This window comes from Mobula hypostoma, chromosome 6, assembly GCF_963921235.1.
Source record: "Mobula hypostoma chromosome 6, sMobHyp1.1, whole genome shotgun sequence".
NCBI classification, from domain to species: Eukaryota; Metazoa; Chordata; class Chondrichthyes; order Myliobatiformes; family Myliobatidae; genus Mobula; species Mobula hypostoma.
Window position 1 is genome coordinate 151915320 of NC_086102.1, and position 16650 is coordinate 151931969.

Below are 16650 nucleotides of genomic sequence, written 5' to 3' on the forward strand. Positions count from 1 at the left end.
CTATTTTAAGAGCAGGATAGCTCTCAACTGCGGCCAAATATCTCTCAAACTCAACTTTACAAATGTGAAGTCTCATCCAATCAAAATTCAATTACTGTGAGTGTTTTAAAATTAATTTTTCCTTTCTTTCCACTCTTGTTTCCTCTCATTCTTACATATTCTGCACTTTTTTTATACTTCGTTATTCTCATACAAACTTTCCAGCGTAGACTGCCTGCTAGTTATGAAGGATCTCTAGTAATGAAGGTGTAGATGAAAAGCCCACAGAAAATCTGTGGGTAGCTGCATGCATAACATTTGATAAACACCATTCACTCACCACTGACCACAAATCTGGGCCAATTTGCAGTACTTCTATACTGTAGGGTACCTTTAAGAATAGGGTTGAATTAAATTGTACAAAATGATAAATTACTGTACGAAGGTATAGCAGTTCAATAAGAGTCACCGCCTTCAATAAAAGATTGAAGTTTTGTTCTAGTTCCACCATATGTTGATTTTCTAAGTTCACAGCAACTTAAAAGAAATGGCAGACACAACATATAGCACAACTGACAACTGTGTTAAAACTGTATCATAAAGAATATTTAAAGAATCAACTTGACAAAATAAAATTCTGCAATACTTTTCTCAAGATGAAGATCTGTAAGATTAGTGCTGCACCAAGAACAGCCCTATGTCCACATCCTACACATCATCAGCCCATTTTATGCAACGTGTGTTACAGCAGCAGCATTCTGGCTTGGACTGGCAAGCCCTTATTGTACCATGACCTTTTGCAGCACTTGGCAAGCCCCATCCTTAGAAACAGAGCCAACTAAGTCATACCCCCCAAACTTGTGGCTGTCAGAGAAGATAGAAGCTCTAAATGTCTGATATTCAGATATTAAGAGCATTTTTTTTTTACACTTTAAAAATAAATTTTGAACAGTTTAAAAAAAAGCAGGAACAACAAATACTTAGATTTATTGATTCCAGTTAATTGCGACATATCAGGGGTACAGTTAGGCTCAATTCTGCAGCTGCCCCAATCAACCAAAGTTTCATGGAACAGCTAAAAGGGTGTAAAAAAAGACAAACTACTATTTAACTGAGTAACAAATTAAGTATCCAAATGAAATACAGAACAAGAACATTACCAGTTCTACTATAGTACTATAAAACTGTGTATTAATTTGTAATAGTTCTTCACAGAGTAATTCATTCAATGTAAACTCCAGTGTACTTTTGATTGACTGTAAAAGAACAAAAATTAGTGCAGACACCTAGACAATAGACAGCCGTCATACAATTTTGAATGATTGCATTTTGCAAATCTTCACTTTCATTGTAACATTGAAGATGATTGCCGATACCTTCAAATCTTTCGTAGTTCCTAACTTGAAGTAGTGATTCACTTCCAGCTGTTTCTGGCATCTCCAAGCTTGAATGCTTGAAAATACAGTGAGCAAAACAGCTCTAAACAGTCTTACTGCTTATTTCTTGCCAACTATCACTGACAAAAAAAACACTACTTTTTGAACCATGCGAACATGCAACTGACACTATTTAGAAACAGTGTAGTGTCTAATGGCAACTGCACAGGTCTGACACTAGTTAGAAACTGTTCAGCAACAGTCTCCTATACCAGTTAAATGACATAGTACCCCAAATAAATGAAAGGACCCTCAGCTATTTTTCTTGATTAGTTTCTGTTCTTTAAGAGTTGTCCCAAATGAGCAGCTACCCCTATTAACTGATGGCCAATTAACCAGAATCCATTGGCTTAGCATTAGTTCTAAAAATGATAAATTACTGGAAAATTATATGCTTCATCTGGAGTTGTTCCTTACAAGTGAAACAAATGGAGTCCCTGAGCATGTGCCAGGTCTAACCTGGAAGAGGATTAGCCCTCAGATTCCCCAACATATCTGCTGGGGAACTGCTGCTCCACCACTGGAATCCACAAGGAATCCAATATTATTATATTAGAAAGCACAGAGTAACAATGATGAAGATCACTGGGGTAGTAACAATGATGAAGATCACTGGGGTAGCTTAAAACTTTTAAAGAAGGCATTTACATGATAGCTCACAGAACTGCCTCAGACTATCAATCTGGTCATTTTAAAAAGCTGTGCATTGATAGATATTGGCTATGAATTTGTAGCAAAGAAACAACATACAACAAAGATACACACAAGCTAGATGTTCTTCTCTTGCACCAACTGGAAATCACATTCATAAATTCTCTGTCCTAAATGCAGATGATTTTTTCTCATGACATCTCCAAAACATCTCTCATGGTCCCAGAACACATTCTATAAAATCAGTAAAGTTCACCAACACCTCTTCTTTCTGAAGAGGCTGAAGAGAGCCAGACCATGCACATCTCTACTCACATCATTCTACAGATGCTTGGTATGGGAAGCTGCACAGCAGCAGACAGAAAGGCTCTACAACAGGTAGTCAGAACTGCCCAACTTCTCACAGGCATCAAGGACATGTATACAGAAAGGTGTCAGAAAAAGGGCCAAAAGCATCATGAAGGATCCCACCCACCCCACTCATGCAATGGTTCTCACACTACCATCAGGGACGAGGCTAAGTAGCATCCATGCCAGGACCACTAAAATCAAATACAGTTACATTCCTCAAGCAGTAAGCCTGATCAAAACCTCCAGTCACTAACCCATCCCTCCACACCGCAACCACCACTACCACTTTGTCATTTCCTATCATTAACCTTATGTACAGACACTCCTGCACCGAGCATCACTTTATGGACATGCAATCAATGTATATAGGCTATCTTATTTATATTTATTGTACTTTTTTGTTATTGTGTTCTTTGTACTGCATCGGATCCTGAGTAGCCATTATTTTGTTCTCCTTTACACTTACGTACTGGAAATGACATTGAACGATCTTGAATCTTGGAAAATAATATGGACACTTCACAATCAGTCCTACTGAGAAAGTTCTGGACACAGAAAACCAATTTACTTTGCACAAAGAGAACATTCTGACTGGTGAAATCATGAAAGGACCCTAAAAATTTCATTTTAGGGAAAGATACTCCTACAGTGTACATTTAATATTGTTATAGATCTTAGTATTAGCCAATCTCCCAAGGGGAGTTTCTACACAGATCATCTCTGATCTTGGTTTTCTAATTAGTACTCAGAGTATGCATAAATATAACTCCCATTCAAATAAAACTATACAATGAGCATAGAGAATTAGAGAACAGCTAAGATCAAAAGCAAACTTATCCCTTTATTCAAAGTCCATGGAGGTTTAATTTACTAGACATCCCCTCAAGTGAGTTAAAAACATCATTGCCCATTTATCAATGTATCAGCAAAAATCTAAGCAACATTTGAAAAGATTTATTTTATCTTCCTTGAAGATAGAGCCTAGTAGCTAACAAATGAAAGCGAAGGGATTGAAACTCAGAAACATGACTTGAAGAAGAAAATCCATTGATGAAATGAAAACATTTAGACAAACTTGTATTTTAACTGCAAACAGGAGGAATCTGACCAGGATAACTGACTTTGTATTCTGCAATCACTCCTTAGCAAGATACAGATGTCCCGCGGGGGCCATTCTGACTTGTTGGATCACAGTCTGGTACGGTGGCGCCAATGCACAGGAACGGAAGATGCTTCTGACTGAACCACCTCCATCACAGGAGCAAGTATCCCCACCTTCGCGGGCGTCTTCCAAAGGTGCTGCCTCAAAAAGGTGGCGCCCATCATTAAAGACCCTCAGCATCCGAGCTACGTCCTCTTCTCATGACAACCATCAGTGAAGTGGTGCCAGAGCTTTAAAAACCCACACTCAACAGTTCACGAACAGCCTCCAGGTTTTGGAACAGTCCATGAACACTATTCCTCTTGTGTTCCATTTTATTTTTTATTGTAGCTTATTGTAATTTGTTACGCCTGCACTGTAGTGCTGCCACAAAACACATTTCACAACTTATGTCAGTGATAACAACCCTGGTACAGTACTGATTTTCATACTAATAATGCATAATAGAAAAATATCAGCCTGCACTGTATATTCAGAGCATCCCCAATCTAAACAGTATTAACATATATAAATAGAGTGACGGATCATTACAGTGTACCAAATAGAAAAAGAAGATGGCTGTGAAGATTTACTATTAACAGGACATTAACATTCATAGCATAAGTAGAGCCCTGCCCAATGCCTGTCTGGCTCTGTGGCTCTGCAAAGCAACCCTTTTAGTAGGCAAGCTATGAAATGCTAGAACCAACACAAGGAACATTTGCACGTTCAATTAAATCGGGCCATTTAGTTAAACCTCAGACAATATGTTATGAAGGAAACTTTTCATCATTCCTCAAATTGGACAGAGAATCCCAAAAATATCAAGAATGTAATATTAGAAGGCAGCTACTGTTTTGAGTGATATTTTGACTACTGGTCAAACCACCACTGAGCACGTCTACATGGAGTTCTGTCGCAGGAAAGTAGTATCCATCGTCCTGGAACCCCATCATCCCAGCCACACTCCCATCTCGCTGCTGCCATCAGGAAGGTGGTATAGGAGCCTCAGGAGTCACACCACCAGGTTCAGGAACAGTTATTACCCCACACTAATCAGGCTCTTGAACCAGATGGGATAACCTCATTCAACTTCACTCACCCCATCACTGAACTGTTCCCACAGCCAGTGGACTCACTTTCTGACTTCTTGCAAAATGATGTCTCATTCTATATCTTTTGCCCTCACAAGCAGAAATAGTAAGAAGGATGCACATAAATACTAAATCATATGTTACCTCAGTTTTTATACGCTTGGGAGATGATTCCTCTTGTTCTGCACATCTAGACCTGTAGTTAAATAAACAAGAGCAGCTTTAATAATTAATACTTTACAGTGTCAGGTTAAAATAGTTCAAAATAAAATTTCTTACCTGGAAGTTTTGTAAGTATATTTGTAGGTTACTTCCCGGGAGACCTGTCGGGCTAACGAAAATAGTTCATCTCTCCGAGTGAGCAAAGCAATATCCTTTGTACAAAGCTGAGCGGCTGCTTCATTAACAGTTAGCTGCGGAAAACATCAAATTATGAGCTGTACAGTTACTTTGATGGCTGAGCTGGTTAAAATGTGAATGGCTGAGCCATAAATAGCAGAAAGATTAAGTCCTTGAACTATAATGATTCAGCTGATCTTAGCTGGGTCTGTGGCATAGGGGCAACTTTAATTGTAAAAACACTATCAGTTTGAGATGCTTCCAAGAAGCATGAAGTGTTATAGATTGTAATCAAGAACTTGCAGACAAGTTGACAAAAGTTGTGGGTGGGAAAGAAAACCAAAGTTCTTACATTGACTACCATCTATTGACTTTGGGAGGTCTATTTGTTGGATGGTTGTAGCAAAAATAGGCTTAGCAACATTTTGTTTTATGGAGTGAAGGGGATAAAATCACCAAGAAACAGCAAGTCTATCTATAAAGCACAGAGCTGCGCAATGTGGTACTGCCCGAGTCAATGGAGGCTTACAGTCTAATAGTGAGTGGCCATCCAAATTGCTTTTCTTGTGATCAGAAGTCCCTTTTGGACATTGTTAATCTGCATGCCGCAAGTTTGACTTACTGATTTATTGGCCGAGAGCAGAGCTGGATGGCGGAGAGCTGTGTGGCCTTGGTTGTAGCAAGAACTAGGCCTCAAGCCATGGTGTCTCCTGTTTGCAGCTGCTAGGAGAGAGGCGTTGAAACTGGTGTGCCCCAGCGGAAGCGGCCTGCCATGGCATCCGGGATGGCGTAGGTGCTGCCCTCCCAATGTTCACTCGGTAGAAGATGAGCTCTACTGTGGTCAACTGAAAATTTCAATGGGATGGTGGGGGAGGGTCAGGACTATATACATGAATATTCTGTGTGGTTGTATTTACTGATGTTCTATATTAGCACGTTGTCTTATCAGTGCAAGGACTGGGCCTCAAGCTACAATGTTGCCGGGGGGTGGGGGGGGGATGGGGCACTGGAGTCAGTGCACTCCACCATGGGCGGTGTGGTGTGGCGCCCAGGCTAAAGTTGATGCTGCCCCCACCCCCAGTTTTCGCTCAGTGGGAGAAGGGCTCTATTGCGGTCAACTGTGGTTTGATGCTATGAGTTTTGGTCTCTTTTATGGTGTGACTGTGATACCACTTGTGCTTGCTACCCTGCGTGCACTTTGTGCTGTGCGTGACCGTTGGTACTGCGTTCTGCACCTTGACCATGGAGTAACGCTGTTTTGTTTGGCTGTATTCATGAGTATTCATGTATGGTTGAATGACAATTAAACTTGAATTGAATTTAATTGCAAGTGTTTAATGATAGAAAACTCATCTGAGCTGTAGCAGAATTAAAGAATGCAATACCATAAAACTGAAGTTATGAGAACATGCAGTATTTCTATAATGTAACTTTAGATCTCTTGCCAAGGTTAGATGGCACGACTAGTTATAACAGATTGTTTTCCAAAACCCTACATTATACTACTTTTTGTCCAGCATACTCTTCATAAACTGGAATAAAGTAATGTGAATGGCAACAAACTAGATGTTTGTGCCTTTACAAGTGTGGGGGGGGGGAGCTTTTGCAACAATATGGAGTTCCTCAATTAAAACAGTATTACATAAGGAGATTAAGATTATACAAATTTTTAAAAATTCAACACAGTTAAAAGAGAAAAAATGTACAACTTCACAGATACAAGTTACACTTTAGAATACACACACACACACACACAAAATGGCCTTGTGGTCTTCATTTCAGTAATTTGTGGTGGGGGGGGGAACGCAATGACAAAAGTCACATGATAAGACCAGAAAACAAAGGAGCAGAAGTTGGCCATTCAGCCCATCGAGTCTGCTCCGCCATTTTATCAAGAGCTGATCCATTCTCCCATTTAGTCCCACTCCCCCGCCTTCTCACCATAACCTTTGATGCCCTGGCTACTCAGATACCTATCAATCTCTGCCTTAAATACACCCAATGACTTGGCCTCCACTGCCACCCGTGGCAACAAATTCCATAGATTCATCACCCTCTAGATAAAAAAATTTCTTCGCATTTCTGTTCTGAATGGGCGCTCTTCAATCCTTAAGTCATGCCCTCTCGTACTAGACTCCCCCATCATGGGAAACAACTTTGCCACATCTACTCTGTCCATGCCTTTCAGCATTCATGATGTTGAATAATTTGCATTAATATCTAATACTCTTGCAAAAACAACAGTTTTTCCTTGGTAATTTCATGAAATTGTTGCATTTGTATGTTAATTATCAATCAGACACACTGGCCACTGTCAGTACTGGCCAACACACCCAAGTTGTTTTACAGTATTGAAATACTATTCTATTTTTTCTTCAAAGCCTTTATCCCAAAAAATGGGCAGCATGAACCATGGAGGCTCACTTCTTCACTAATGGTTTTTATTTTTCTTTGACTTTTTTTTATTCAAATCTTTCCAATCCACTCCAATATCAACCTGACCTCCATTGATTAAATTTTCCTGTTGTTCCTCCCTTTCTTTCTCAATCAGTGAATCTCATTGATGCCATTGGTTACAGAATCAAACACCATGGAAACAGACTCTTCAGACCAATTGGTCCATGCCAAGTAAGATGCCCATCTAAGCTAAACTCAAGTTTCCCATATTTGACCAATATCCTTTCCTAACCATGTCACCTAATAAAATGTCCATATGTGTGGAGAAAGTTGCCCCTCAGATTCTTATCAATCTTTCTCTTTGCCCTTAAAACTATGTCCTCAGTTCTTGATTCAAGAGTTCTGGAAGCACTCTGCATGCATTCACGCTATCTATGTCTCTCGTGACTTTACACAGCTCTACCAACACCTGTATGAAGTTCTAACCTGCCCAACCTCTACTTACAACCCAGTTCCCCGAGTCCAGACAACATCCTCATATATCTCTGCAGTCCTACTAGCATAATTGCATCTTTCCTATAGCGGTGTGATCAAAACTGAGCACATACTCTAAATGCAGCCACATCAATGTCTCGTACAACTGAAATATAACATCCCAACTTCTATACTCTTTGCCATGACTAGTGAAGGCCAGTGTGCCAAATGTCCTCTTCAACATTGTTTACCTGTAATGCCACTTCCTGGGAACTATATACTTGTATAGTACTTCTATGTTCCCCCATTCTACGACATTCTCCAGAGCACAACTATTCACTGTCAAATTACTATTCCGGTTTGACTTCTCAAAATGCAGCAAGGTTTCAGAAATTTCATCACTTGCATCAACAGCTTGTAACATCTGTAAGTTATATGGAAAAGATCACATTGAAAGGCAATAGAAAAAAGTACAAAAGGTGTACCTGCTGATGTGCCCATGCGCATTTAGAAAAACAGTCTGAATGAGTAAAAAAACCAGTTGCCTACAATCTGGTCCGGGTTTAATTTGTCCCAAGTTTACTGTGTTATGTTGAATGCATTATGGTCCAAGTTCTTGACTACTTATGAAAAGCCTCTTTGTAGACCATACCCATGTTCTGCAAGAGTCTTCAAGTCACATAATGTTTTAAAATGAGATCTGATCATTTTGTTCATGCTTCAGTCCAACTTTTATTGGAAAGCAAGCATGTGACATTAACAACTCAACTACAGGCTTTGCACATTCCAGTAAATGATCAGAGTACCCAAGACAGACAACACTCCCACCCACTATGAACATATGCATGAAGATCTGTCATTTCTAAACTAAGGCGGGAGCTGAAATTCTGCCCATTTTCAAATACAGCACTTCAGCAAGTTTTGATGACCAAAGCAACACCGACAACAAAAGAACCTTGGGCTTCACCTACTTCAAAAGTTACAAATGTTATAAAAGAACAAAGAGGAAAATCCTGTACCTCATGAAGTGTAAGATGCTTTCCATCTTTCCTTTTGGAATCAAAACGTCCATATATTGCACTATATTTTCTTATTTCTTCTTCTCTGTGAGGGTCACCATCCTTCATATCAAAGATGTGACTGATCATTTTTGCTAACTTCTTATTGGTTCTTAGAAACTCTTTCACTTCAGTCTTGTCTGTTTTTTGAATGCCTTGCATCAAACGTTCAACAGATTCTGTAATGGCAACGATGGCAGCAGCATCTAGAGTTTCACCATTTTCCCTTGGCGAGGAGGGAGACGAGGGATCTGCAGGGGAAAGACTATGTTCACTTTCAGTTGCGGACTGTCCTTGCCAGAACCGTGGCTCATTAGGCATCTGCAGTGGTGAACTCCCTGCTAAACCAGGCTTGCTTGGTCCCACTCCCTGTCCACACAAAGCAGCCAAGCATTTTGGAAACTTCACAGGAGGGTCACGAAGGTTATTGTTTCTTTCATGACTGTTGGCATTTGACCCAGAGTAGGCAGCTGAGCCCTCAGATATTTTGTATAGTGGAATGCTACTGACTGGTAGTGAGTTCAGTGGTTGATTAAAGATGGAAGGATTTGTCACCCAGTCTCTTAGAGCTTTTTGCAACCTCCTGACATGTAGGGGTTTGCTAGCCATGCCAACCAAGGCCATAATTTCCAAGAATTCCTCTTCCCCTGCTTCACAGAGCTGCTGCACATCATCTCCACCTTGCTGGATGAAAGCATCATAATAAGACAAGAGATTGGCTCGCTGCAGAATACGATAGAGTTGCAATTCACCAAGTGTCCTTGGTAATGAAGTTGCCATGACCAACAGCAGCACCTGTGTTTTAGAAAAGTTAAAATATTAAAAGCACATCTTCAAGAGTAAATGTCAGGCTTTGGTTCTTTGCACAGCGAGTTCTGACTACGCTCATACCACACTCCACCTCTGCTGTGTGTAGGTGGCAAGAGACAGGCTCCTCTTGTTTAGAGCATAGACATTCTTTAAAATTCACAGCCTGATAACTTGACCACCATTTCACACCAGGCAAATTAAGTGTTGAGTAAATTTTATTTTGTACTTTAACATTGTTTTCATGTAAAACAAATTATTTACACAGTGGATTTTTCAAAAGAGAAAGATTAATTTAATACTTTGGCATTGAAAACCAGAAATTACTAAAATGTCTCTGCTGTACAGTAATGGGACCTCTTCAGAGGATTGGAAGCAAAAGATATTTTAAAATGCTATCACAGATCTGAGGTGATTGACAACAGAACATGAGACAACACAAAGAAAAACTTCTCTTTGCACCATAAGTAGTTAGGGGTTGGAACAGTGCGAACAACAGTCTTCAAAAATTAACTAGGTAAATGGAAAAGCTGAAACTGATACAGAAATGTGGAAACATATGAAACTGCTCTACAAAAGTGCTGGCACAGACTGATGGGCCAAATAGCCTTTCTTTGTGCTGTTGTTTGATGCCTGGATATTTACAAAATGAAGGCGAATAACTATCTGAACTCCCATCTGTAAACCCATGTTGGAAGCTACTTGTATGATGAAGGAAGCCCTGAACACCATCTAGACCAAGACCAAAATTGGTTTTGATGGCCAAGGACAGACAAGAGATGGAGGACCTTCATTGCTGCGCTAAACACCAGCAACATAATGGACAGCAAGAGAAGAGAGAAACCCCTGTTACTGTAGAAAGTGATGAAGGGGCAAACACAATATATACTCCTGTCAAGGAACATCGGCAGCCATCTTTAAATTAGCATCTTGAGACCCATACGGCCACTTATTAAAAATGCTATCATGTTGAGGTGTTAATGACTTAGTTGCATGCAGCTACTATATATTTTTCAAGCTAAGAGAATATTGGATTTTAGTTTTTGGTACTTTTATATATGACAGCAAAAAGAGGATCTTTAGGCTACAATCCTTCCAGCCATGTTAACTGGAATGGAATTTGCAGCCACTCAAACCCATTCCTAATGTCACACTGACTACTTGACATTAGTGAACATCAGGAAAGAATTTAAAAAAAACAAGTTGATCAATAAAGATGTTGACTGTGGGAAGAAATAAAGTTGGAGCAGTGCCAAATATATTGCATTGGAGCATTAGCAAATGTACTATTTGTATCAAACTCTCAGTAAAGCTTCTTCACAAGAAAGAATAGAACTCTGAATTCCTGTCTGCACTTGTTTCTTCTTTCTATTTCTTCCCCTTAGCTTGCATTGGGTCTTCACATCAGTAGACTATAGTTCAACAGCTTATCCCCAGCTTCATTTACCATAATTTCAAAAATTTCGATCCTAGACTCAAGTTCAGTGGATATTCTGATCTCCATAATCACACAAAGCCACCATCAGGAGCTATTTTGGAGGTACAAAGCATAATTTACCAGACCACTACAGCTTCATGTGAATAACAGCCAGAAAAAAATGCTAGATAAATAATAGATTAATCCAGTCAAAAATCACAGCACTTTATGAATATATACACACATTGGTTGGAACCGGGCAAAGTCAGAAGTAAATTCCATCAGTTACTTTGGGCGATAGGTACAAATGAAAAGTAGGATACGATGTTGTATATTTCTGTATCATTTAGTTCATAACTTGGACTGCACAGAAATGCTATAAAATATAAAGGGAATTCCTGTTAACAGTGGTTAAGGCAGTAAGCATTAGCATAAATTCTGAATAGGATTTCTCAATTTGACTAGATGGTAGGGCTGGTGATGGGGTTTTGGCAAAAAGAGTCAAGAAGAATTTCATCACTCAAATATCAAACCAAAAAGCTGTAGTTTCAACATTTTTAAAAAAAATTATGAATCTCATGGACAGTTTATCTCAAACATTCAGTTGGGTACTCTGAAGTTACTGTATATTTTCAGGTAAATAACAGTGACCTTTAGTTTCTGCATTATTTTGGTAAGAAGATCTGGCCTGGACTTCAAAATATAAAGTATATGCCTACACTGATTTGGTGACATTTGTACGTTCTTAATCACAGAAATCATGGAAGAACTTTGCCCTGAAATGAAAATCCAATTTTTTGAACTTGTTTTCAAACACCACCCAACTGCCTCCTGCTTTCAGATTTAGGGACTATTGATTTACTGTTGCTAATTCACAGTGATTAATGCTTTAATTTATGTTTATGATTCATTAATTGCAGGAAATTATGAAAATTCATTTTGCAAAAATAAATTTGATTTTTAGAAACAGATCCTTTGGTACACACCCTATTGCTATTGTCTAAACTACATGTAACCCTCAGTGTTGGATGCACAGGGACAGGTCATAGTTTGTAAAAGTAGCTATTAGTCACATGGCAGACAAGGCGTGAATCAAGTCTAGCAGAAAGTATAATACTAGGTTAAATGGCCAGATAAAAGTGCCAAGGTGGATTGGATAGGTACATAGTTTAAGGAAGTTCGATGCAATAAAGATGGATATGTAAACAGCTGAAAGTAGAATAAATAGGGTTGTCAGGCAAACAAAACATGTAAATGAAGTTCACATGACTCCATCACAAATCCAAAAGAAAATTGTAGAATTAAGCAAAAATGGCAAGGCATGAATAGGTCTATTTTTTAATTTACTATTCATTGGTTAGAAAGATAGCAACTTATAACAGGTGTCAAATTTAGTTCTAATTGTTTTCATTTTGCATGTTGGTCCATTGCAATAACAGCAATAGTACCAAAAGTCATCAGTCATATGGATACAGTAATGGTATTTCCTAAATATGCAATTAAGGCTAAAATCATTAGATTAAGTTTTAATTGAGAAATTAATCACTTTTTAAAAAATCAGTGAACAGCCTTAATTATTTATAGTTGAATATCAAAACATAGACAAGTTTTTTTAGAATACTGAAAACTCTGCTGCCAAGTCCAATGAAGGTGAGGGGATACAGAGATTCAATTGTGGAGTGGAGTGGAGTGGAGTGGCGTGGAGTGGAGTGGAGTGGAGTGGAGTGGAGTGGAGCGGAGCGGCGCGGCGTGGCGTGGCGCACTGGTGGCTATTGAGCACCACCAATGGTGAGAGAGTATGTTTACATCTTGACAATTTAAAACATTTCTATTGCAAATGAAATGTAGATGTAAAACTTGAAAAGTTGGTGTAAGAAAGTGGTAAAATGTATGTGAATGTACTTTTAAAAAAAATCCATAGTTTTGCAAAATGAACTGGTAGTTTCTTCTCTAGCTCCACTCCAGCCACCCCCCAAACCCCCACACAGATAGACACACACAACCGGGCCTTTTTCATCAAAGCAAACTTGTGACAAAGTAGGAACTGTGCCAACTTTGGTTTAATTATTGCAACTATCAACCAGGGTGATATACAAGATAAATGGTTCAAAGTAGCTGGAGGAATATTTATGCTGCATATTAAAATTTGCATACTATTCAATTTAAAACAGTAACTCAAGAATATGAAAACTTAGAAAAATAGGAGGAATTTGCCCTTTTCTGCCTGTGCTGCATTCAGTAAATCCTGGCTAATTTGCCATTTCTACACCATGTTTCTCTCCCCCTCACCCCCACCCCACCCCCGATGCCTCTGGGTGTCTTTTGTTTTTAGAAATCTCTCCTTAAGTATATTCAGCATATAGGCCTCCACAGACATCTGAGGTTTAGAATTCCACAAGTTTGCCACATCAAGTTAAACTTCTTCTCATCCTAGTCCTAAATATATTAATATACTCACCAAATCCTGACCACAAACCCTGGCTCCATATCCCCAAGCCAGGGAAATATCTGCCTGTTCAACCCACTGGAGTGTTGTACCTTTCAATGAGACCTCCCCATTTCTTCTGAACTGTAGTGAATGCAAGCTTAGTAGACCCAAGTTCTTCCCACTGAACAGTCCTCCCGTCACAGGAATCATTTCGATTAAATTGAGTTGCCTCCACGGCAAGAAAATCACAAGTTCAGTTGACCAGAACTGTGCTCAACACTCCAACTGTAGTCTTAGAAAGGATAAGTACAACTAACAGAGGGTCATAGAACTGAAGTATCAGCTGTTCAGCTTTCTACATATGCTGCCTCACCTGCTGAGTTTTTCCAGTATTTTTCATCTTTGTTTCAGTATAACTATGGAAAAAAAAAACATCCATGCTCCTATATTCAAACCTTCCTGCAAACAAGGTACATTTGAGAGGGGCAAACTTATGAGGGCCTTTTTTTTTTAAAAACACAGAGAATGTTGGGTACACCGCCTGGGGAGGTGGTAGAGGCAAATACATAAAGGAACTTTTAAGAGCCATGTAGATAGGCACATGGATGTGAGGGAACTGGAAAGGTATGGACATTGTAGAGGCAGAAAGGATTAGTTTAGTTGCTCATTTCATTACTATTTGGATAGGGTCAGCACAACATGGCGGGCCGAAGGGTCTGGCCCTGTGCTCTCCTGTTCTATGTTCTATTTACCTTCCTGATTCCTTGCTACACCTGCATGTTTAACTTCTTTGACTGGTGTATAGACTCCTAGGTCCGTTTGCACGTCAATGTCTCCCTGTATGTCACAATTTAAATATTAGCCTGTCTTTCTGTATTTTTCCCTGCTGTCACAGTGAACTAGTCATGTTGCAGGTTTTTTTTTAAAAAAGTAACAAAATAGAAAATTGATAACTTGGGAACTAAACGCAGCAATATAGAATTACTTTATTTCTTACACTTTGCACTCCAATGTACATTTCGGCAAATACTTAACAGTCCGCCGGTGATTTACAATTGAACAATAAAGCAAAGCTGATGATGCATATACCAGCTCCAATACCATTCGCTGGCACAAATACAATTACTTTTACAACTTCCATTTCTCAATTTGCACAGGAAACATGGACAACTGTGACAGTTTAGCGCTGTATCTGTCATTAAATCTTACCTGGTCTTTAAGCTCATTTCCCCACCTAATATCCATGCAGCCAGAATCACTGATACCAACATGGAATGAGAATCTGCCAATTCCACCCTCACCCTAAAACGTCCATGACTGACAGGACCTCCAGTAATACCTTCAGGGCCCAGCTGAGATAAATTTCAGCACTAACAGGTCGCTTGAATTTCCTCTTAATCATTCCACCCTGCAGTATAAACTAAATTTCGATGCCCAATACAAAAACTATGGCACTGGCGGCCATTTATGTCGCACTTTAGTACCAGTGTCAACTCTTCAAGTGGATCTAATCAATAGTGTCAAAAACAATCTCACAACCTACTCTAATAAGGTCTAACAGTCTATGCAACAGTTAAGAAAGAAGCGAGTCCAGGGAAGGCAACGTTACCAGCTGATGGAGGAACCAGTCAACCAACGTCAAATCTCATGTTACTGCTGCAGTTAGAGAGATCAGTGAGTTGAGTTTCTTCTGCAAAACCTGACATCAAGCAGCTGCCCACACACAGGCAGTGGTCATTGTGCAACTCATCCCCAGCTAGACCGACAAGCTAGTCGCTGTTTCGGTTGTCAGTATCCCATACCCCGAATGTTTCCAGTCAATCTCGAAGAAACCAAGATTTGATCGAAAAAAGCACTTTATGCACGATTTCTTTACATCCCCTTCTTATCAAATCTTAGATCCGCTCCACCTCACTGGACTACGAACTGTCAAGTGATATTTATACAGGGTTGAACGAATCAAAGTAACTTCTATCGCTTCTTTGAAAGGTCAATGTACAGAACGAACCGAAAAGACACGTCTGTCTCATCAGACGCTTTTCGGTAGTAATGTACCACTTTCTTAAAAGTGCTGTGTAGATACAAACACTTACCCACAATGTGACAACATTTAAAAGCTCGCTCTATTTGGTAAATAGGCTTCAATTAAATATAACCCAGTCGGTTCTTCCATTATTTGCCCCCCCCCCCCCCCCGCTCCCTCGCATTACTGCAGCTTTCACGCCCACTTGAGCCCATAGTATTCAAGCTCTTTGGGAATCACCCACACAACTACGAAATCCACCCTCTCCTTCCGGCATAAAAGGACCGCACAAACCGGGATTAAAAGGAGAGAAAGAGACAGAGAGCGAGAGAGAGAGAGAGGAAGAAAGAAAACAAAGTAACAATCTTCACCAAACATTCCCTTCCCAACAAAAAAGACAAAAGGATTTTTTTTTTAAATACATTTGTCCGGTACACGTTAACACCACCCTGTCAGAATTGAAAGGGCAGAGCCCCAACATGTGCAAGCAAGCTAGCTTTGCTGCAGAAATGACGCCCGTGCCTACCTGGTGCACTATGAGTCTCTCTCTCTCACTCTTTGCTGTGTAACTGGGTGCTGTGGAGGCAATTGAGAACTTTGTCGCCTGCTGTCCCGTCGGCTCTGATCGCACCAAAGCCTCGAACACCGTGGGGCAGAGGGAAGGCGGGGGAGGGAGGAGGAGGAGGAGGAGGAGGATCCCAATCCTTACACTCACTCTAGTGATGTTGACACGCGTTCCCTTTCTCCCCGCCCGGAGTTGCCCGCGGCTCTAAATACAGTCCGCCTCTCGCTGCTATGATTCTTGGTTTGTTTCTTTCCCCCTCCCCACCCCTCAACTTTCTTCTCCTCCTCCACCCTGTCTGTCTCAGATACAGAGACACTCACACATAGCCCCTGTACAACCTCCTCCCCCTCCGGGCTGTATGGGATATTCCGCTCTTGCTCATACTCACTCCCACACGGGCAGCGTGACGCAGATCCTGGCGTGGGAGGACGCAGCAAGTGGGAGGCTGGTGGAAGGAATACCAAACATAACTGGTGTAGCGACGAATTGC

At 40.2% G+C, this 16650-nt stretch overlaps 1 protein-coding gene across 1 annotated transcript in view; it reads right to left on the reverse strand.

The window, feature by feature from the left end:
• Positions 1-16431, reverse strand: part of nab1b (NGFI-A binding protein 1b (EGR1 binding protein 1)) — a 40767-nt gene extending 24336 nt beyond the window's left edge. The window contains exons 1-4 of the mRNA XM_063050071.1: positions 16122-16431; positions 8882-9715; positions 4932-5065; positions 4797-4848 (exon numbers count right to left, since the gene is read on the reverse strand). Of these exons, the coding sequence (XP_062906141.1) occupies positions 4797-4848; positions 4932-5065; positions 8882-9700 (1005 nt within the window). The 5' untranslated portion in view covers positions 9701-9715; positions 16122-16431. The remainder of the gene's footprint in view (positions 1-4796; positions 4849-4931; positions 5066-8881; positions 9716-16121) is intronic.
• Between the last annotated feature and the right edge of the window lie 219 nt (positions 16432-16650).